The 22058-nt window shown below is 43.3% G+C and overlaps 1 protein-coding gene across 1 annotated transcript in view; it reads left to right on the forward strand.

Annotated features, from left to right (window-relative positions):
- The window catches only part of prim2 (DNA primase subunit 2), a 114207-nt gene that overhangs the window by 87261 nt on the left and 4888 nt on the right, over nt 1–22058 (forward strand). Inside the window, exons 11-13 of the mRNA XM_035793991.2 lie at nt 3321–3447; nt 3756–3838; nt 21408–21476. Coding sequence (XP_035649884.1) covers nt 3321–3447; nt 3756–3838; nt 21408–21476 — 279 coding nt within the window. The remainder of the gene's footprint in view (nt 1–3320; nt 3448–3755; nt 3839–21407; nt 21477–22058) is intronic.

Below are 22058 nucleotides of genomic sequence, written 5' to 3' on the forward strand. Positions count from 1 at the left end.
TGGTGATTTAAAATGAAACCTGCTTTAATGGCATTACACATCAAATGGATTAGTCCTAGTGAGCCACGGCAAGGCTTGTGTACACACACACACACACCTCTTATCCGTTCTACTCTGACACCATTGCCAACGTGTGTTGGACTGGAGATGTTAGCAGGCTGTACAGTAGGCCCACAGGGCAGACACTGCATTATCCAACAGCCGTGTCAACATGCTTTACTTCCTCTCACTCTGGCTGCTTTCTGTAGTTTTCACACAGCCTCTTCCAAAACCCTCAGTAGAAATGAAGGCCTGTTTGGGGTTCAATGAAGCGGCTGCACGCTACTATGGCTTGTATGGTTTTCCACATTGAAGACAACTTCTTAGGATCTGTTACCTCTTGGGATGTGTTTGACAAAGCTTTTGAAGTGAGAGCTTCATCGTTTTCCTGCATGTTGCTTTTGTTATTTTTGGTAGGTGTGCAAAACAGAATCTGCATGCTTTGAGGCATTTTTGGTATTGAAATAAATTATGAAATGGCAAAAGGTCTCCATTGTGATTCATTATTGGATTAGCTAGCTCTTCAGTTACGGGTTACAGTTTAGCGTCAGATATGCCTTACATCAATCTCACTTCAACTAGCCTACATTTTGCTGTCAAACATTGGAAAGAATAGCAGCTCTCAGGTTTTGAAATGACATTCCGTAAGGGAGCGCACACCGCACCGAATGTCGATCTGCCAGTTGTTTATTTGGCGCCACGTGTTTTTAAAATATATATAATTTAGGGATCACCCACCTGTGGGTGTCTTACTGCCGAGATTTTCACGAGGTTGTACATGTAGAATCGGTTTGGACTCTGTTTGCGAATTACGTTTGGCACTCTCCAGAGATGCAATTGCAAAGAAAAGAGCGTGCTGCCAATTTATTCCAGCTGGAATTTAAGATCAGTGATGGAAAAACAATGATCTTCCTCCAATGAGCATTTGCATACATTACTTTGGAAACAGTTGACATTAATACAGCAATTACTGTTATAAAAGAAGTGGGGTGCGCAGTGGCTCCGTGTGTGGCAGTCTTTCAGCGGAGCACTGAATTGCTGGCACTTATGACACTCAATAGCTACGCCACTGTGTAATTAGACTGGCTTTATCTAACAAATGTCATTGTTGTCCTTGGAGCTCGGCTCCTTGTGAGTGGCTCTGACTGGATGGACCAGTAGGCATCCGGAAACAGTGGCCTTTCAATCAAAGTTACCAACTTCACAGTTTGTGTGATTTCGTAGATGTACTTGTCAAAAAAAGATGAAGTCCTTCCCTTAACTATCTGTTCTCGAGGTCCTAAGTTTTTAGTGTCAAACTCTCCGTGCTCACTGTCACTTATTAATATGCATGAATAGCAGTAACACAGGAAACTTTTACACAAATGTCAAAGCACCGACCAAAGCGCTCCTAGAACAATTTTAATACAGTAGGCTGTGATCTTTAAACTGGAAGTGGCTTCTTAAATCCTTAGGAGCACCATATAATTAATATATGATTGGTGAGTAGTTTTTATCGCTCCTGAGATTGCCACGATGCAGCTGGTCACCTTGTCAAGTCCAGGGGTTTTATTGCAACTGTAATGGATTATGATGAGTACCATCGTGATTAATGTTTTCTCACTCTCCCGCAGCCCTCTGTTGATTTTACCGTCAGGGGGAGGCCGTATTTCCCTTTTGAGCAGCTACAAGAGTACATATGATTGGTAAATTGAGTTCACCGCTGAGATTGAATGCAGTGACCCCCATCGAACGCAAACACTGTAATGGTTTCTTAAGCACATGCCATATATTTTGGAGCAGGACAGCAGGCGGACCCTCTGAGGTGGCGGTATCGACAGTAGGTCCGTCTGCAGAGAGGGGGAGAGCTGTGGCTATGGAATGGAAAGATTCAGATGCTTTAGAGCAGGGTTTCTCAAACTCTGTCCTCGGGACCCCAAGGGGTGCACATTTTGGTTTTTGCCCTAACACTACACAGCTGATTCAAATCATCAACTAATCATCAAGCTTTGATTTGAATCAGCTGTGTAGTGTTAGGGCAAAAACCAAAACGTGCACCCCTTTGGGTCCCCAGGACTGAGTTTGTGAAACGCTGCTTCAGAGGTTCTGCTGTCACTGTTGAATGCTTCTTTTGATTTTCAGTGGATCAGTGGTTAGTTGGGTTTTCTTGAATTATTCAACTGGGTGAGTTTTGAGCACTTTTCCCCCCATACGTGTTTGTCTTATAGGCCTATGTATTTTATTCACACGGATTGATGGTTTTGATTGTACCATCCACAACAATGGGTCCACAATTCAATAGGAACTTTCCAATAACAGGTTGTCTGTAGTGTATGGGCCTGTAATGTGACTGTGTGATTGCTGTTTTTACTGCTTTGAATCGGTCTCCTTATGTTAACGCCTTTCTGACAAATGATCACAGCATATATGTGAAGAGGTGTGCAGCCAGTAACAGGGAAGAGAGAGATGGGGGGGGGGGACACTACCCATAATCCAGTAACAGGGAAGAGAGAGATGGGGGGGACACTACCCATAATCCAGTAACAGGGAAGAGAGAGATGGGGGGGGACACTACCCATAATCCAGTAACAGGGAAGAGAGAGATGGAGAGGGGGGCACTACCCATAATCCAGTAACAGGGAAGAGAGAGATGGAGAGGGGGGCACTACCCATAATCCAGTAACAGGGAAGAGAGAGATGGAGAGGGGGGCACTACCCATAATCCAGTAACAGGGAAGAGAGGGGGGCACTACCCATAATCCAGTAACAGGGAAGAGAGGGGGGCACTACCCATAATCCAGTAACAGGGAAGAGAGGGGGGCACTACCCATAATCCAGTAACAGGGAAGAGAGGGGGGGCACTACCCATAATCCAGTAACAGGGAAGAGAGGGGGGCACTACCCATAATCCAGTAACAGGGAAGGGGGGCACTACCCATAATCCAGTAACAGGGAAGAGGGGGGCACTACCCATAATCCAGTAACAGGGAAGAGAGGGGGGGGGGGGCACTACCCATAATCCAGTAACAGGGAAGAGAGGGGGGGCATTACCCATAATCCAGTAACGGCTGTCTGGAGTTTGGAAACACCTCTGCAGCAGGTTCCCTTTAATAGCTCAATATTTCATGGTGGAAAACACCCTGCCGCCACCGACATGATGTACGACAACGTCTCTGTTTTCACCCGCACCCCCCATTCCTCCCTCCATTCCTCCCCCCATTCCTCCCTCCATTCCCTTGCCCTCTTTCACTACAACCCCATGTCTCACCTCTCTTTTCTCTCGCTCTCTTTTTGCCTTGCAGTTTGACAAAGCATATGCCTACAGCATCCGCCACATGTTCGGGAAGGAAGGCAAGCGCACTGACTACACCCCTTACAGTTGCATGAAGGTGATTTTGTCAAACCCACCCAGCCAAGGCGACCAGCACGGTGAGTCATGGACCTGGAGAGATGCATGGTTATTGCACACGTGATGAGCCCTTTTTTTTAATCATTATTAGCATTTTAAGCCTATAGCTTGATAGCAGTGATACCGGCGAGAATTTGCTCTATGAAAAGGGTTATGTATGGATGCAATTTTCCCTATGAACCCAGCCATAACAAATGCAAGGCAGTGTTTTGATTTCAATGTCTAATCGTTTGACCCATGCAAGAAGAAAAAAAATCCTAGCAGAGCTACTATTGTGAATACCTGCCATTCTCTCATGCCTAATTTCTCTATGACCTGGTGGTTGCAGGGTGTCCATTCCGACACAGTGACCCAGAGCTGCTGAAGCAGAAGCTGCAGTCCTATAAGGTCTCCCCCAGCGGCATCAGTCAGGTGGGTAATGCCCAGAACACGCCTGAGGCTGTGCTGTTCTCTCAGATGCTCTGTTAACCCATGGAACAATGCAACATTAACTGACTGCAATTGTCACTAATATGTTCAGGCAGTCTCATCTACATGATTTACTTTGTATGGATGAATGTAGTTTAACCTGGTGATCTATTGTAATGATCTTTTACTGACAATAAATAGTCCTAGATGGCAAGAAACAAACGCACATTACTGACGTAAAATGAACAGTACAGTGTCACCAACATTTTTACAAAAGTCAAACTGCCTTAGTCTGCCTTAAGCTCCATAACAATACCAGAAATGGAATTTGAAAGGAAGAAAGTTTAATTCTCTAAAAGTTAAGTATAGATTAGAATATGTATTCAGTACAGCGCAAAATGTAGATTGTCATCACACTTTTGACAAGGTTGACAGATTATTATAACACTAAGAAAAGTGAGGAAATAATTGCTTTTTCACAGCTCTTAGTAAAACAATGCAGTTGACATTTTTATATACCAGAAACAGGACGTGTTTAGTTCATACAGGGTTAACCAATTTTCTCAAATCAAATTTTCTTCAGTTGACTTTAGATGCAATTTTCCTCAGAGATCATTAGCCTCGTCAGTAGTATTTGGTAGGTATGTGAGTATTTTTAGCATTGATATTCTGGGTGTAGTTTAAACCTGCAGTGCTCCAGCCTAGAGCCCAGGTTTTATATATGAGCAGCTCAGCTCAGTGAGTTTACAGCTTTGACCGTCTTAGCATCTGTGTCTTTTAAAATGAATCGGGGCATATTTTCAAGTGCTCTTTTTAAGCACTTTCAATGTGTTCTCTCAACACATTAAACTGGGTTCAATGGTGCAGGTAATGAAATGAAGTTGTAAGGTCTTGCCGTAGCGTTCTCTTGGAGTTATGGACCTTCAAGACGTTAATTTAATTCATGGTCCCCTTTTTAATTGGGCCATAAAGTTCACTGTTCAAAGTCTCATATGAAGAACATATACACGCAGCCTAACAGCCCACAGTATAATCTAGAAATATAATCTTCCAATGTCATTTGGAAGTGTCCTGATAGATGTAATTGCCTAACTAAGTTTAGGGAATATAGACCCTTTTCCAGTACACGACACACTTATGTCCAATATTCCCTCAAAAAAAATTCAGCACTGAGCAGATTTCAAGTCTGCTGAAGGGCAAACTTCCAGAGTGAGTTTACTATGTACACTGAGGCTGTACCTGCTTTAGTTAGTTAGTTTTAAGTGGTCAAGAAGGCCATGTTGGCTATTTTATCATAATGTAGGCCTACCAGAGTGGCCTACCTACAAAAACAATGTAGAAAATGCATCCCATAACATTTGAACATGGAAATAGTTGTTCTATCATTCAGCCTATAGTAGCAGCCAATGTGTGGTGTTCATTGTAGTCCTACATTCCATGAGAATTTTGAAAAGAAATATGCAGGGCTTGACATTAACCTGTTTATCCAGTTGTCCTTCAGACAAGGTGACTGAAAATGTTGCGTTTGACGCAAGAAACCACCTTACAAAATAAAATGCATTATTATTCCCATACCAGCTATAGGCCTAATACATTATCACCGCATATTGGCTTTGCTTGAATTGCCCTGCCAATGCATTGTTGTTCAGGCCATTTAAAAATATATATATATATTTCAGAATTTGAGGTAGGCTATAGGTAGGTAGGCTATATGATCCCACCGGTAAGAGATCAATTTTGTTTTACTTGTGAGCAGCGTTGGGTAGGTTACTTTCTAAATGTAATCCGCTAGTTACTAGTTACCTGTCCAAAATTGTAATCAGTAATGTAACTTTTGGGTTACCCAAACTCGGTAACGTAATCTGATTACATTATGTTACTTTTAGATTACTTTAGACGAAGACATAAATGTATGTTACCAATTGAACGGCATTTATTGCAGGATAAATCAATGTTAAAGTTTATATAGCTGGCCATATATGGATGTAAACATTTTATAGGTTGGTTATTTAGGCTTCTTCTAACCCATCGCTTTCTACTACATAAGATAATATGATTAAATTATATCTTTACATTAAAACACAATGAATTCTAGTCATTCCAATAAATGTTATACCCCTTGATCTTCAAGAATAGGACTTGGAAATATGGAAGTAAAGATTAGCTAAATTGTTTTACCTGACATGACCCCAAAACTAAGGACTTATTAGCCAGCCCTACTCTGTTTATGATTTTGTTGTCATGGAGGACTGATTGGGCACAGTCAAAATAAATGCTGCGCTCATGGAATGGCATGCTTTGACCTCTACTGAAATGTCCTATTTACATGTGAAAAATGAATGCCATATGCTGCATTTGAAACAATAACAGAACGGGCGCCCCGCCTCGGTTTTGGTAAAAAGCTAAAGGATGGGCCTGGAGAAATGTCACCACTCTCAGATTAATGAACAGCTATCGATGCAAGGACTGACCATCCATGATATCAACATTGTTTTAACAATGTTATGAGGCTGTACAGTGTTTGTTTATGATGATTACAAACATTGGCGAAAAACAAGCTTATATTTTGGGTTCTCGTGGAGTGTGACAGTTGAACTAAAGCTCATGAGGCATTTAAGTTACATTCTTTGTGTGTGTCCAAAAATAGATGTAGCAACTACAGATAGACTTAAAAGGGGCAATCAAATGTGTGAGTTTGAGCATGTGTCCATTAGGCCTATGGATATTTTTTTTTTTTATCAGCATGAATCACATTGAGCAATAAAAGCCCCACTTTTATTCCATAGGCTGGGATCTGCACTGTGCAGCTGTTGTAAGAGCGCATTTTTCACTGGCTGTCAGCTGATTTAAAAAACAATGATTGATAGACAGCTTAAACTTCTTGAATTCAACCATTATTGGTTTCAAATACACATCTAGATTTGTGAACAGCCATCCACAACAACCACAATCCGTAAGGCGCAAATAGCTAAATGAGAGCAGCAGTGTGATTCACATCAATGCGCTATATAGATATCAATAATAAGTGATATCTGTATGGGCGTGGACTACACACCACTGCTGTCATCCTTACCTCCAAGTGTTTATTCAAGTTGGATAATTTTTGGGTTGCCGACATTAGTCCCACCATTGGAAGACATAGCTTGGACTGTAGCCTACAAAAGCCTATACCTGCTCTTTTCCCACGATCCATCACACAATTGGTGTGTCTTCACAGTGGTCTCTGACTTGGTGGTCAGACTCGCTCAGGTGGAACAAACTTAAACTTGTGGCTCACTGAGAAAACAGAAATGTCAAAAACAGAAATCCGCAAACATCCTTTTTTAATTTAAAAGTAATCATCTAGTTTTCAAAAGTATCAGTTTTCGGATTACAATATTTTTTGCTGTTACTGTAACATTTAAATAATTATCATTTTTATTTTACTGGGCTGATAGTGCCTGCATCTGATGGTCAGTCTCAGCGAGGGAGAAAGCGGCAGACAGAGGGTCCGCCTCTCAACATCCCTCCGCTCTCCCTTTCCTCCACTGACACTGACCAAAAAAGGGACACCAGTCTTCCAGCTGTCCTTCATGCACAAATTCATGTTCCTCCTATGAACAGAGAAATAAATATTTCTCAACATTTAAAAAAGACCCATGCTGCTAATAACAACGCAAGCCTATAGATACACTTTCCTACTCATTCATTACTGCTGCAGTGCTTGTTGTAACGCTGAGTGGAAATAGGGGGGGGGAAACACATTTTATGTCTTATAAAAGTGTTGAATACAAAATGTGGACAGTAATGAGTAAGAACTTAAACATGAACTCACTCATAAAAACAGCAGCTCTTAGATGTATTTGTTGACAGTCTCTCTCTAGTCATGGTTTTAAACGTTTTGAAATCTCACCGTATCTACTTCACTGTAGCTTTCTTGTATGCCTGCTACCTTACTGCAGACACGTTAATCTGAGCTGTCTGATTGGCCAGCGGTAGGCCTATAGTGCACTTGATTTGCTCTTTGGGCCTGCTGGGAGGGCCGAGTTTGTACCTTCAGACACATGAAATGGTTCAAAATGGCAACCGTTCGCCTACCCAGCGTGCAGGGCAGCTGCACTTACCACCAACAGCCCGAGATGAAAAAAATACCTAGTAGGAACACAAGGCTTTATCTTTGGGGTTTTTACAGAGATGTTTGGCGATCAACGAGGAACTCCTTGGAGATTGACCAGTCGATCTCGATTGACCGGTTGGTGACCACTGCATAATAAATATCACCCGACGGAAGGGAAGCACGAGATTGAACTTCACTCAACTTTCTAGTTTTCCCCTTCAGTTAACTCTATCAACGTTTCCCTCTCTACTGTGGGAATTGCCAATATTATCCATTTTCAATGTAACATACCGAAACAAACATGCAAGAGATTTTCTTGTGGACAGAACTCTACAGACCGGTGCGGCATAAGCGATCAGAGCTGCAGTATCCCTAAATGCAATTATAAACGGGGTGGTTCGAGCCCTGAATGCTGATTGGCTGACAGCCGTGGTATATCAGAGCGTATACCACGGGTATAACATAACATTTATTTTTACTGCTCTAATTACGTTGGTAACCAGTTTATAATAGCAATAAGGCACCTCAGGGTTTGTGATATATGGCAAATATACCATGGCTAAGGGCTGTATCCAGGGACTCCGTGTTGCGTTGTGTGTAAAAACAGCCCTTTTGGCCATATACCACACCCCTTGTGCCTCATATGGCCATTCACTTTGAACTGGATTGTGTTTACAGCATATGAATGGTCATGATTAGATTCCCTTGTTTTGAGATCAAAGTGAGAGCTGCATGTAGCCATGTGTGTGCATTTGTTCATATTCTTTGCTAGTTAGGTGGCAGAGTGACAGATTTCTACCTTGTCGACTCGGGGATTCGATCTTGCAACCTTTCGGTTACTCCGACGGTTACTCCGACGCTCTAACAATTGATAGTGTGTACAGGTGCTCGACCAGTCGGCGAAAGACAACATCACCCACGACAGAGAGCAGTTGATTTTTAAGGGCAATGAACTCCATTATCTTGGCTTTGATGGATTTCGCCTTTGAGATGTCTCACTGAAATGTTCTTACTCTTTCAAATGACTGATCAACTTGTTGACTGCTTGATCCACATAGCAGACATTGGTGGCTAGGTTAGGAATATGCTGTGCAGCACATGTAACGCAGAATTTTACGTGGCGTCATTACGTCATGTACCTACGTTATATAGGTATGCACGGTAGCTTTGACATCGGCCAATACCGATGTTGGCATTTTTAGCTAATATCGTCCATCCCTACCTTATTACGACCAGGAATATGACTTTCCCGAAGCGGATCCTGTGTTCTGCCTTCCACCCAGGACAATGGATCGGATCCCAGCCGGTGACCCAAAACAACGATGTCTTAAAAGAGGCAAACAAAGCGGTCTTCTTGTCAGGCTCCGGAGACGGGCACATCGCGCACCACTCCCTAGCATACTACTCGCCAATGTCCAATCTCTTCACAACAAGGTTGATGAAATCCGAGCAAGGGTAGCATTCCAGAGAGACATCAGAGAGTGTTCTTTGCTTCACGGAAACATGGCTCACTCGAGAGACTCTATCGGAGTCGGTGCAGCCAGCTGGTTTCTTCATGCATCGCGCCGACAGGAACAAGCATCTTTCTGGTAAGAAGAGGGGCGGGGGGGTATGCCTTATGATTAACGAGACATGGTGTGATCATAACAACATACAGGAACTCAAGTCCTTCTGTTAACCTGACTTAGAATTCTTCACAATCAAATGTCGACCCCATTATCTACCGAGGGAATTCTCTTCAATTATAATCACAGACGTATATATTCCCCCCCCAAGCAGACACATCGATGGCCCTGAACTAACTTTATCTGACTCTATGTAAACTGGAAACCACATATCCTGAGGCTGCATTCATTGTAGCTGGGGATTTTAACAAGGCTAATCTGAAAACAAGACTCCATAAATTCAATCAGCATATCGATTGCGCAACCAGGGCTGGTAAAACCCTGGATCCTTGTTATTCTAACTTTCTCAACGCATATAAGGCCCTCCCCCGCCCTCCTTTCGGAAAAGCTGACCACGACTCCATTTTGTTGCTTCCAGCCTACAGACAGAGACTAAAACAAGAAGCTCCCGCGCTCAGGTCTGTTCAACACTGGTCCGACCAATCAGATTCCACGCTTCAAGACTGCTTCGATCATGTGGATTGGGATATGTTCCGCATTGTGTCCAACAACAACATTGACGAATATGCTGATTCGGTGAGCGAGTTCATTAGAAAGTGCATTGACGATGTTATACCCACAACAACGATTAAAACATTCCCAAACTAGAAACCGTGGATTGATGGCAGCATTCGCGCAAAACTGAAAGCGCAAACCACTGCTTTTAACCAGGGCAAGGTGACCGGAAACATGACCGAATAAAAACAGTGTAGCTATTCCCTCCGCAAGGCAATCAAGCTAAGTGTCGGTATAGAGACAAAGTAGAGTCGCAATATAGAGACAAAGTAGAGTCGCAATTCAACGGAACAGACACGAGGTATGTGGCAGGGTCTACAGTCAATCACAGATTACAAAAAGAAAACCAGCCCGTCGCGGAGCAGGATGTCTTGCTCCCAGACAGACTAAATAACTGTTTTGCTCGCTATGAGGACAATACTGTGCCACTGACACGGCCCGCTACCAAAACCTGCATATTCTCCTTCACTGCAGCCGACGTGAGTAAAACATTTAAACGTGTTAACCCTCGCAAGGCTGCAGGCCCAGACGGCATCCCCAGCCGAGTCCTCAAAGCATGCGCAGACCAGTTGGCTGGTGTGTTTACGGACATATTCAATCAATCCTTATCCCAGTCTGCTGTTCCCACATGCTTCAAGAGGGCCACCATTGTTCCTGTTCCCAAGAAAGCTACGGTAACTAAGCTAAACGACTACTGCCCCGTAGCACTCACTTCCGTGAGTGAAGTGCTTTTGAGAGACTAGTCAAGGACCATATCACCTCCACCCTACCTGACACCCTAGACCCACTCTAATATGCTTACCGCCCCAATGGGTCCACAGACGACGCAATCGCAGCCACACTGCCCTAACCCATCTGGACAAGAGGAATACCTATGTGAGAATGCTGTTCATCGACTACAGCTCAGCATTTAACACCAAAGTCCCCTCCAAACTCGTCAAAAGCTCGAGACCCTGGGTCTCGACCCCGCCCTGTGCAACTGGGTACTGGACTTCCTGACTGGCCGCCCCCAGGTGGTGAGGGTAGGTAACAACATCTCCACCCTGCTGATCCTCAACACTGGGGCCCCACAAGGGTGCGTTCTGAGCCCTCTCCTGTACTCCCTGTTCACCCACGACTGCGTGGCCATGCACGCCTCCAACTCAATCATCAAGATTGCAGACGACACGACAGTGGTAGACTTGATTACCAACAACGACGAGGCGGCCTACAGGGAGGAAGTGAGGGCCCTCGGAGTGTGGTGTCAGGAAAATAGCCTCACACTCAACGTCAACAAAAGAAAGGAGATGATTGTGGACTTCAGGAAACAGCAGAGGGAGCACCTCCCTATCCACATCGACGGGACAGTAGTGGAGAGGGTAGTACGTTTTAAGTTCCTTGGCGTACACATCACGGACAAACTGAATTGGTCCACCCACACAGACAGCATTGTGAAGAAGGTGCAGCAGCGCCTCTTCAACCTCAGGAGGCTGAATAAATTTGGCTTGTCACCAAAGCACTCACAAACTTTTACAGATGCACAATCGAGAGCATCCTGTCGGGCTGTATCACTGCCTGGTACGGCAACTGCTCCGCACACAACCGTAAGGCTCTCCAGAGGGTAGTGAGGTCTGCACAACGTATTACCGGGGGCAAACTACCAGCTTTCCAGGTCACCTACACCACCCAATGTCACAGGAAGGCCATTAAGATCATCAAGGACAACAACCACCCGAGCCATTGCCTGTTCACCCCGCTGTCATCCAGAAGGCGAGGTCAGTACAGGTGCATCAACGCAGGGACCGAGAGATTGAAAAACAGATTCTATCTCAAGGCCATCAGACTGTTAAACAGCCACCACTAACATTGAGTGGCTGCTGCCAACATACCGACTCAACTCCAGCCACTTTAATAATGGAAATTGATGTAAAAAATCTATCACTTGCCACTTTAAACAATGCCACTTAATATAATGTTTACATACCCTACATGACCCATCTCATATGTATATGTATATACTGTACTCTATATCATCTACTGCATCTTTACGTAATACATGTATCACTAGCCACTTTAAACTATGCCACTTTGTTTACATATTCATCTTATATGTATATACTGTACTCGATACCATCTACTGCATCTTGCCTATGCCGTTCTGTACCATCACTCATTCATATATCTTTATGTACATAGTCTTTATCCCTTTACACTTGTGTGAATAAGGTAGTAGTTGTGGAATTGTTAGTTTATATTACTCGTTGGTTATGACTGCATTGTCGGAACTAGAAGCACAAGCATTTTGCTACACTCGCATTAACATCTGCTAACCATGTGTATGTGACAAATAAAAATTGATTTGAAACATTTACACATTTATTTACTGAAAATGGGACTATGAAAACAAAGTCAATAAATAGAGCTGAAAGGTTTAAAAAATAATATGAGTGAGTTACTTGCAGTAAAAAATTGTCAGCAGATCGCTTGTCATTGCAAACATTATGCTTGTATTTCACTTAAACATTCCACACAATGTTATTTCCCACAAAAAGAACAGTCTAGACATGAAATGGATGGTTGTATACAGCTCCTAGACATATCTCTAGTGCATATATATGAGATCAATTCAGCTTCTGTGAGTGTTTTAAGGTAGTTTATTAAAATGTTACTGTGTGCTGAAGCATTCAGCACAGCCCATTCTAAGCACTGGTTAAAGTAGCCTATTCATACCCAGATATGTCTGTATTCAAATCTATAGAAATAGAATCTAAATTATATTTCAATGTACAAATCTGCAGAGTCAAGTCTAAAGACCACACACTAGTGAGAGGCTAATCAATATTTAAAATAATCTGTGTACTAAGCAATCCATTGAGGACTAGGGAAGGACTAGATGATAGCGTGCTAATTGAAGTGGACAGCCAACCCAAAGGGAGCTTATCCCTCTTCAAATTAAATGAGTCATTTCCTCCCTGTCCCCCTCAGCAACCCCTATAGTAGTACTCAGAGTTGAGTGGAGGACACACTGACACTGTGTGGGGTTTGGCCCAGGAGGCCAATGTAGGCTCCTGAGCAGAGAGACCGGTATGTACAGTGGTTCTTCCTTTAAAAGTTGCGTCATATTGCAGCACACCTTGCGGGCTGCCACAGAATTCTATGGCACGTTATTTAATTGTCAGGCATTGTTACCATTAGTGCTAGTTTGACCACGAGGGCATCTTTGAGAAGCATTTTATAGCCTTCAATATTGGCTGTACTAGAGAATGTAAAACCTTTTTTTTTTACATAGTATATGGAATTGATTTTAACAAATTTAGCTTAATTTGATTAATATCATTGTGTTTCTATTCCAAGAAAAACTAAACCCTCAGTTACCGTTAGGATGAAACAGAAAATATGGTGAAAATATGGTGCTGTACAATGTGACGGGAGTAGATAACAGTACTAAGAGCATAACATTTCCACACCCTAATTGTAGTCTAACCAAATACAAATCTAAATGATTTATCAAGACCAGTCCCCATGTTTGTCTCAGAGCAGTGTGAAACGGTGCTGAAATAGTTGACCACAGCGGGTAGGCTATTGCTTCAAATCGTTTTGCTTCTAACTTCAATATGCTTTTTAAGTAAATAAGACCTACATCACTTTTAACAGCACATTACTCAACACTAGTGAGACTCATGTCGCCTACGGTAGAACTACAGTATATCTAAAAATATTTTTTCCAATGATGTGACTCTGCCAATAATTACATTTAGAGGGTTGGAATATTCTAAATTAATATCAAAGGGGCATTTTTCATTAGATATTCTCACAGACCATATTTGCTCTAAGGGGCTTTTATATAATTCTAAATTAATAATAATAATAATTGTGCGCCGCCCTATGGGACTACCAATCACGGTTGGATGTGATACAGCCTGGATTAGAACCAGGGACTGTAGTGATGCCTCTTGCACTGAGATGCAGTGCCTTAGACCACTGCGCCACTCAGGAGCCATGATCAATATGACATAAAGTGCGGCAAAAAAGTATTTAGTCAGCCACCAATTGTGCAAGTTCTCCCACTTAAAAAGATGAGAGGCCTGTAATTGTCATCATAGGTACACTTCAACTATGACAGACAAAATGAAAAGAAAACAAATCCAGAAAATCACATTGTAGGATTTTTAATTAATTAATTTGCTAATTTATTTGCACCGCCAGCATTCAAAAGTGACAAACATCAGCCAGGAAGCATAGGAACTGAGAAGTGGTCTGTGGTCACCACCTGCAGAACCACTCCCTTATTGGGGGTGTCTTGCTAATTGCCACCTGTTGTCTATTCTATTTGCACAACAGCATGTGAAATGTATTGTCAATCAGTGTTGCTTCCTAAGTGGACAGTTTGATTTCACAGAAGTGTGATTGACTTGGAGTTACATTGTGTTGTTTAAGTGTTCCCTTTATTTTTTTGAGCAGTGTGTATATAGTGTGTATACCGTGTGTATATGTATATATAAATGAGTCGTGCTAATAGCCCATCCTAGAAACATTGTTTGCAGAATTCACAGCCAAAAAAACACTTGTGAAAAACAGGGTTAATAATAATATTACCATTTCCCCCTTCCACTTGTTAAAGGTTCCAATTGATAGTTTTTTTAATTAATTAGTATATTAGAGTTTAACCACAATATTTGTTGGATTATTTGTTCTGTCTTTTCTGGTGGATTAAATTGAAATTGCAACCAATCACGGCCAGTTGTGATACAGCCTACCTAACTAAGAAATATATTTGACGATACAATTCTCTCCCTACCCTCCTTGATAAGTCTATTGTCCTGCTAAAAGCCCATAATGGCGCTGTACAACGTGACCGGTCGGGAGTAGGCTACAGTACTACAGTAAGACCAAAATAATCCTAACATTTCCACACGCTAATTGTAGTCCAAGTTTCTCTTAGTGTAACAACAGTTTTAGGAAGTAATACTCACGAGTAGTAACAAAAACATAAGTGACAGAGGAATAGTAATTCTTACACTATTGTTCTAAATTCAATCACCTTCATCCTCATCATACAATTAATTTATATTCAATTTTGAAGTCGTGCACAATTATCAGTTTCTATTTGGTTTATGTCGCCTATTCATTGTCAGACACAGTAGCGCCTTGGGACCCAAAAGCATAATCAGTGCTCAAACTACCCCTTGCACTGATCTGGAGCAATGAAGTAGTGACGCAGGGTACCGTACTAAACCACAAATTACCTCTAAGTCCCGCAGCATAATCGCAACACTTTTAGTTGAGCAACCACTGTAGGCAGCATTATTAAATGTTAGAGACTGAATCCAAAGTGAGAGAAATCAGTAGGAAGTGATTCATATGCATAACATAAGTCCTCACTCACCCAGTCTACCTGGGGTTGCCCCTCCTTAAAACTGACACTGCAAGCCACAGAGGCCAGACACTGACATGTGACAATGCCCCCCTCTAAGAATGTGCTCTAACCTGTCTGTCATTCAGAAGGGCAGCCATTGGCATTGCTTTCACCTTGGCTCTTGGAGCTGGAAAAGATAGTCATGGGCACCAATATGGAAAGTCTGTCAATCTGTTGCATTTTTTCCCCCAATATATTGAGAAATATAGGAATTAAAAATATGTGCATGCACCCTGTGAATGGTAGAAGAGGCACCATAAAGCTTTAAAGTCCTGCCTTAACTGGTGTAAAGGAACTCGGATGACACCCTTCGTGATTTAATGTGCCAGTCAATCCCCTCTGCAACTAGGGTACTTTATTGTCTGTGTTAGGAACCCCAGAAACCCATTTGACAAGTGGGAAGTGGAACATTGGCTTTTAATCTCTCCTTAAGGTTCATAGTGAATTTGTGCACCTGACGATATATTCACAACTCAGTGTATAGGATGGGAAGCGGTACTGACGCACCAAGTCTATGTCCAAGAGGCTTCTAAACAGCTTCTATCCCCAAGCCATAAGACTCCTGAACATCTAATCAAATGGCTTCCCAGACTATTTGCATTGCCCCCTCTTTTACACCGCTGCTACTCTCTGTTGTTATCATCTATGCATAGTCACCTTAATAACTCTACCTACATGTACATATTACCTCAACGAACCGGTGTCCCCGCACATTGACTCTGTCCCGGTACCCCCCTGTATATGCTCTCGCTATTGTTATTTTACTGCTGCTCTTTAATTACTTGTTACTTTTATTTCTAATTCTTATCTGTATTTTTTTTCAACTGCATTGTTGGTTAGGGGCTCATAAGTAAGCATTTCACTGTAAGGTTGATGGTGGAATGTTGTCCCACTCCTCTTCAATGGCTGTGCGAATTTACTGGATATTGTCAGGAACTGATATACACTGTCGTACACGTCGATCCACAGCATCCCAAACATGCTAAGTGGGTGACATGTATGGTAAGTATGCAGGCCATGGAAGAACTGGGACCTCATTCAGCTTCCAGGAATTGTGTACAGATCCTTGTGACATAGGGCCGTGCATCAAAACAAATCAAATCTTATTTGTCACATACACATGGTTAGCAGATGTTAATGCGAGTGTAGCGAAATGCTTGTGCTTCTAGTTCCGACAATGCAGTAATAACCAACAAGTAATCTAACTAACAATTCCAAAACTACTGTCTTATACACAGTGTAAGGGGATAAAGAACATGTACATAAGGATATATGAATGAGTGATGGTACAGAGCAGCATAGGCAAGATACAGTAGATGGTATCGAGTACAGTATATACATATGAGATGAGTATGTAAACAAAGTGGCATAGTTAAAGTGGCTAGTGATACATGTATTACATAAGGATGCAGTCGATGATATAGACTACAGTATATACGTATGCATATGAGATGAATAATGTAGGGTAAGTAACATTATATAAGGTAGCATTGTTTAAAGTGGCTAGTGATATATTTTACATCATTTCCCATCAATTCCCATTATTAAAGTGGCTGGAGTTGAGTCAGTGTCAGTGTGTTGGCAGCAGCCACTCAATGTTAGTGGTGGCTGTTTAACAGTCTGATGGCCTTGAGATAGAAGCTGTTTTTCAGTCTCTCGGTCCCAGCTTTGATGCACCTGTACTGACCTCGCCTTCTGGATGATAGCGGGGTGAACAGGCAGTGGCTCGGGTGGTTGATGTCCTTGATGATCTTTATGGCCTTCCTGTAACATCGGGTGGTGTAGGTGTCCTGGAGGGCAGGTAGTTTGCCCCCGGTGATGCGTTTGCAGACCTCTGGAGAGCCTTACGGTTGAGGGAGGAGCAGTTACCGTACCAGGCGGAGATACAGCCCGCCAGGATGCTCTCGATTGTGTATCTGTAGAAGTTTGTGAGTGCTTTTGATGACAAGCCAAATTTCTTCAGCCTCCTGAGGTTGAAGAGGCGCTGCTGCGCCTTCTTCACGATGCTGTCTGTGTGAGTGGACCAATTCAGTTTGTCTGTGATGTGTATGCCGAGGAACTTAAAACTTGCTACCCTCTCCACTACTGTTCCATCGATGTGGATAGGGGGGTGTTCCCTCTGCTGTTTCCTGAAGTCCACAATCATCTCCTTAGTTTTGTTGACGTTGAGTGTGAGGTTATTTTCCTGACACCACACTCCGAGGGCCCTCACCTCCTCCCTGTAGGCCGTCTCGTCGTTGTTGGTAATCAAGCCTACCACTGTTGTGTCGTCCGCAAACTTGATGATTGAGTTGGAGGCGTGCATGGCCACGCAGTCGTGGGTGAACAGGGAGTACAGGAGAGGGCTCAGAACGCACCCTTGTGGGGCCCCAGTGTTGAGGATCAGCGGGGGAGGAGATGTTGTTGCCTACCCTCAACACCTGGGGGCGGCCCGTCAGGAAGTCCAGTACCCAGTTGCACAGGGCGGGGTCGAGACCCAGGGTCTCGAGCTTGGTGACGAGCTTGGAGGGTACTATGGTGTTGAATGCCGAGCTGTAGTCGATGAACAGCATTCTCACATAGGTATACCTCTTGTCCAGATGGGTTAGGGCAGTGTGGTTGAGATTGCATCGTCTGTGGACCTATTTGGGCGGTAAGCAAATTGGAGTGGGTCTAGGGTGTCAGGTAGGGTGGAGGTGATATGGTCCTTGACTAGTCTCTCAAAGTACTTCATGATGACGGAAGTGAGTGCTACGGGACGGTAGTCGTTTAGCTCAGTTACCTTAGCTTTCTTGGGAACAGGAACAATGGTGGCCCTCTTGAAGCATGTGGGAACAGCAGACTGGTATAGGGATTGATTGAATATGTCCGTAAACACACCGGCCAGCTGGTCTGCGCAAGTTCTGAGGGCGCGGCTGGGGATGCCGTCTGGGCCTGCAGCCTTGCGAGGGTTAACACGTTTAAATGTCTTACTCACCTCGGCTGCAGTGAAGGAGAGACCGCATGTTTTCGTTGCAGGCCGTGTCAGTGGCACTGTATTGTCCTCAAAGCGGGCAAAAAAGTTATTTAGTCTGCCTGGGAGCAAGACATCCTGGTCCGTGACTGGGCTGGATTTCTTCTTGTAGTCCGTGATTGACTGTAGACCCTGCCACATGCCTCTTGTGTCTGAGCCGTTGAATTGAGATTCTACTTTGTCTCTGTACTGACGCTTAGCTTGTTTGATAGCCTTGCGGAGGGAATAGCTGCACTGTTTGTATTCGGTCATGTTACCAGACACCTTGCCCTGATAAAAAGCAGTGGTTCGCGCTTTCAGTTTCACGCGAATGCTGCCATCAATCCACGGTTTCTGGTTAGGGAATGTTTTAATCGTTGCTATGGGAACGACATCTTCAACGCACGTTCTAATGAACTTGCACACCGAAACAGCGTATTCGTCAATATTGTTATCTGACGCAATACGAAACATATCCCAGTCCACGTGATGGAAGCAGTCTTGGAGTGTGGAGTCAGCTTGGTCGGACCAGCGTTGGACAGACCTCAGCGTGGGAGCCTCTTGTTTTAGTTTCTGTCTGTAGGCAGGGATCAACAAAATGGAGTCGTGGTCAGCTTTTCCCAAAGGGGGGCGGGGCAGGGCCTTATATGCGTCGCGGAAGTTAGAGTAACAATGATCCAAGGTTTTTCCACCCCTGGTTGCGCAATCGATATGCTGATAAAATTTAGGGAGTCTTGTTTTCAGATTAGCCTTGTTAAAATCCCCAGCTACAATGAATGCAGCCTCCGGATAAATGGTTTCCAGTTTGCAAGGAGTTAAATAAAGTTCGTTCAGAGCCATCGATGTGTCTGGTATATACGGCTGTGATTATAATCGAAGAGAATTCTCTTGGTAGATAATGCGGTCTACATTTGATTGTGAGGAATTCTAAATCATGTGAACAGAAGGATTTGAGTTCCTGTATGTTTCTTTCATCACACCATGTCTCGTTAGCCATAAGGCATACGCCCCCGCCCCTCTTCTTACCAGAAAGATGTTTGTTTCTGTAGGCGCGATGCGTGGAGAAACCCGTTGGCTGCACCGCCTCGGATAGCGTCTCTCCAGTGAGCCATGTTTCCGTGAAGCAAAGAACGTTACAGTCTCTGATGTCCCTCTGGAATGCTACCCTTGCTCGGATTTCATCAACCTTGTTGTCAAGAGACTGGACATTGGCAAGAAGAATGCTAGGGAGTGGTGCACGGTGTGCCCGTCTCCGGAGTCTGACCAGAAGACCGCCTCGTTTCCCTCTTTTCGGAGTCGTTTTTTTGGGTCGCTGCATGGGATCCATTCCGTTGTCCTGTTTGCAAGGCAGAACACAGGATCCGCGTCGCGGAAAACATATTCTTGGTCGTACTGATAGTGAGTTGACGTTGATCTTATATTCAGTAGTTCTTCTCGACTGTATGTAATGAAACCTAAGATGACCTGGTGTACTAATGTAAGAAATAACACGGAAAAAAACAAAAAACTGCATAGTTTCCTAGGAACGCGAAGTGAGGCGGCCATCTCTGTCGGCGCCGGAAGTTCTAGTGCTGAAACATGAGGTGATGGCAGCAGATGAATGCACGAAAATGGGCCTCGGCATCTCGTCACGGTATCTCTGTGCATTCAAATTGCTGTCGATAAAATGTACTTGTTCGTTTTCTGCAGCTTATGCCTGCCCATACCATAACCCCATCGCCACCATAAGGAAGTCTGTTCACAATGTTGACATCAGCAAACCGCTCGCCCACATGACGCCATACACATGGTCTGCGGTTGTGAGGCTGGTTGGACATACTGCCAAATTCTCTAAAATGACGTTGGAGGTGGCTTATGGTAGAGAAATTAACATTCAATTTTCTGGTAACTGCTCTGGTGGACATTCCTGCAGTCAGCGTGCCAATTGCATGCTCCCTCATCAGTGGCATTGTGTTGTGACAGAACTGCACATTTTAGAGTGGCCTTTTATTGTCCCCAGCACAAGGTGTACCTGTGTAATGATCATGTTGTTTAATCAGCTTCTTGATATGCCACACCTGTCACGTGGATGGATTATCTTGGCAAAGGATAAATGCTCACTAACAGGGATGTAAACAAATCTGTGCCAAAAAAAATAAGATATGTTTTTTGTGCGTATGGAACATTTCTGGGATCTTTTATTTCAGCTCATGAAACATGGGACCAACATGTTACGTTTATATTTGTGTTCAGTATATTTCCAGTAATACTTTGAGCCTAATTATAAAGCTGCACTATGATGTCGCTCCATAATTAGCACCCACAAAACACAAGGGCCTTAACACAAGCACTTCATCCATCGTGCAAAGTTGTTCCTTAAACTGCATATAGACGGGTTGTTCAGCAACAGAAATAACGAGTGTGCAACTATGGGGCAAAACATAAGGAATGGCCTAAATTGTTGACAACATGTAAGCTATGTATAGTCTCCAATGTTTATTGAAAACATCAATACATTTGCACAATGAGCACTTGTTTCTCAAATACATTGTTACAGTTGTTGGTTAGCTAACTTGCAATTTTTTTGCCATATTAGCATTGACATGAAACCAGTCAAAACACCTCAAAACAGGACATGGTATCAAGAACAATATGAAACTATCTGCAACGAGCCACTTAAGATTCCCCACATGGCAGTTTCTTGTCATTCTTGCTAATAGTCTGGCCATTCAGAATCACAACAACACGCTGACTTCTACCCCGTGGAAGAGCACACATTTTTGTGATGTTGTCAGCTAACCCATCTATAACTGCTAGTCACCATTGGTTAACGTCAAATCCGCTCTTACACAACAACATTCCTGTTGTATGCAAATCATATTTCAAGATCTCTCTTACCCCAACACCTCTTTAATCTCTGTATTCCCCATGCTTTCTTTTCTTGTTTTCAGATCCTGGAGTTGGTCAAGGGAATGCACTATCAGCTGGCCTGCCAGAAGTACTTTGAACTGACGCACATCGTAAGGACGGCTTTCATTTGGGGCCAGATGTAATTGGGGTGGCCTGCCTGCCTGCTATTGTGGGGACCGGAGGGAGGGCCCCGCAGGATATGCATGAAGCCTCTGGAGGGAGGGGCCTCCAGCTCTGGAAAACACATCCATCATTAGCTGTCATGTCCGTTTAACTTGTATGGGTTAATTATGGCACTTTAGATGAATTTAGCCCCTAATAAATGACATTTATTTGATCTAATACCTTTTTAGTGGAGAACCTTTTAGATCAGCAGTTTCAGTCACATTCGAGGCTTTTAATATTCAGGCCTTATTTAGCAGGGAGAACAAATGTATGGGAAATAATCAGGGTAGAACTTGTTCTTATTGCTGTTTGTCTTGTAAGGGGTTGCTGTTATGCACGTTGATCATAGCAATTGCTTACATACGTCTGTGTTATTTCCAGCAACCCATAAAAGTATTTTTTTGGGTCAGTGCTATTGGGAAAAGCAAATGAGTGGAAGCGCGTCTCCGATACGTGTTGACAATTCGCGTGATTTTCCGTGCTGCACTGTTTATTGTATTTAAATTGGAAACTCTACAGACTGACGG

Source organism: Oncorhynchus keta, chromosome 2, assembly GCF_023373465.1.
Source record: "Oncorhynchus keta strain PuntledgeMale-10-30-2019 chromosome 2, Oket_V2, whole genome shotgun sequence".
In the NCBI taxonomy this organism is placed as follows: Eukaryota; Metazoa; Chordata; class Actinopteri; order Salmoniformes; family Salmonidae; genus Oncorhynchus; species Oncorhynchus keta.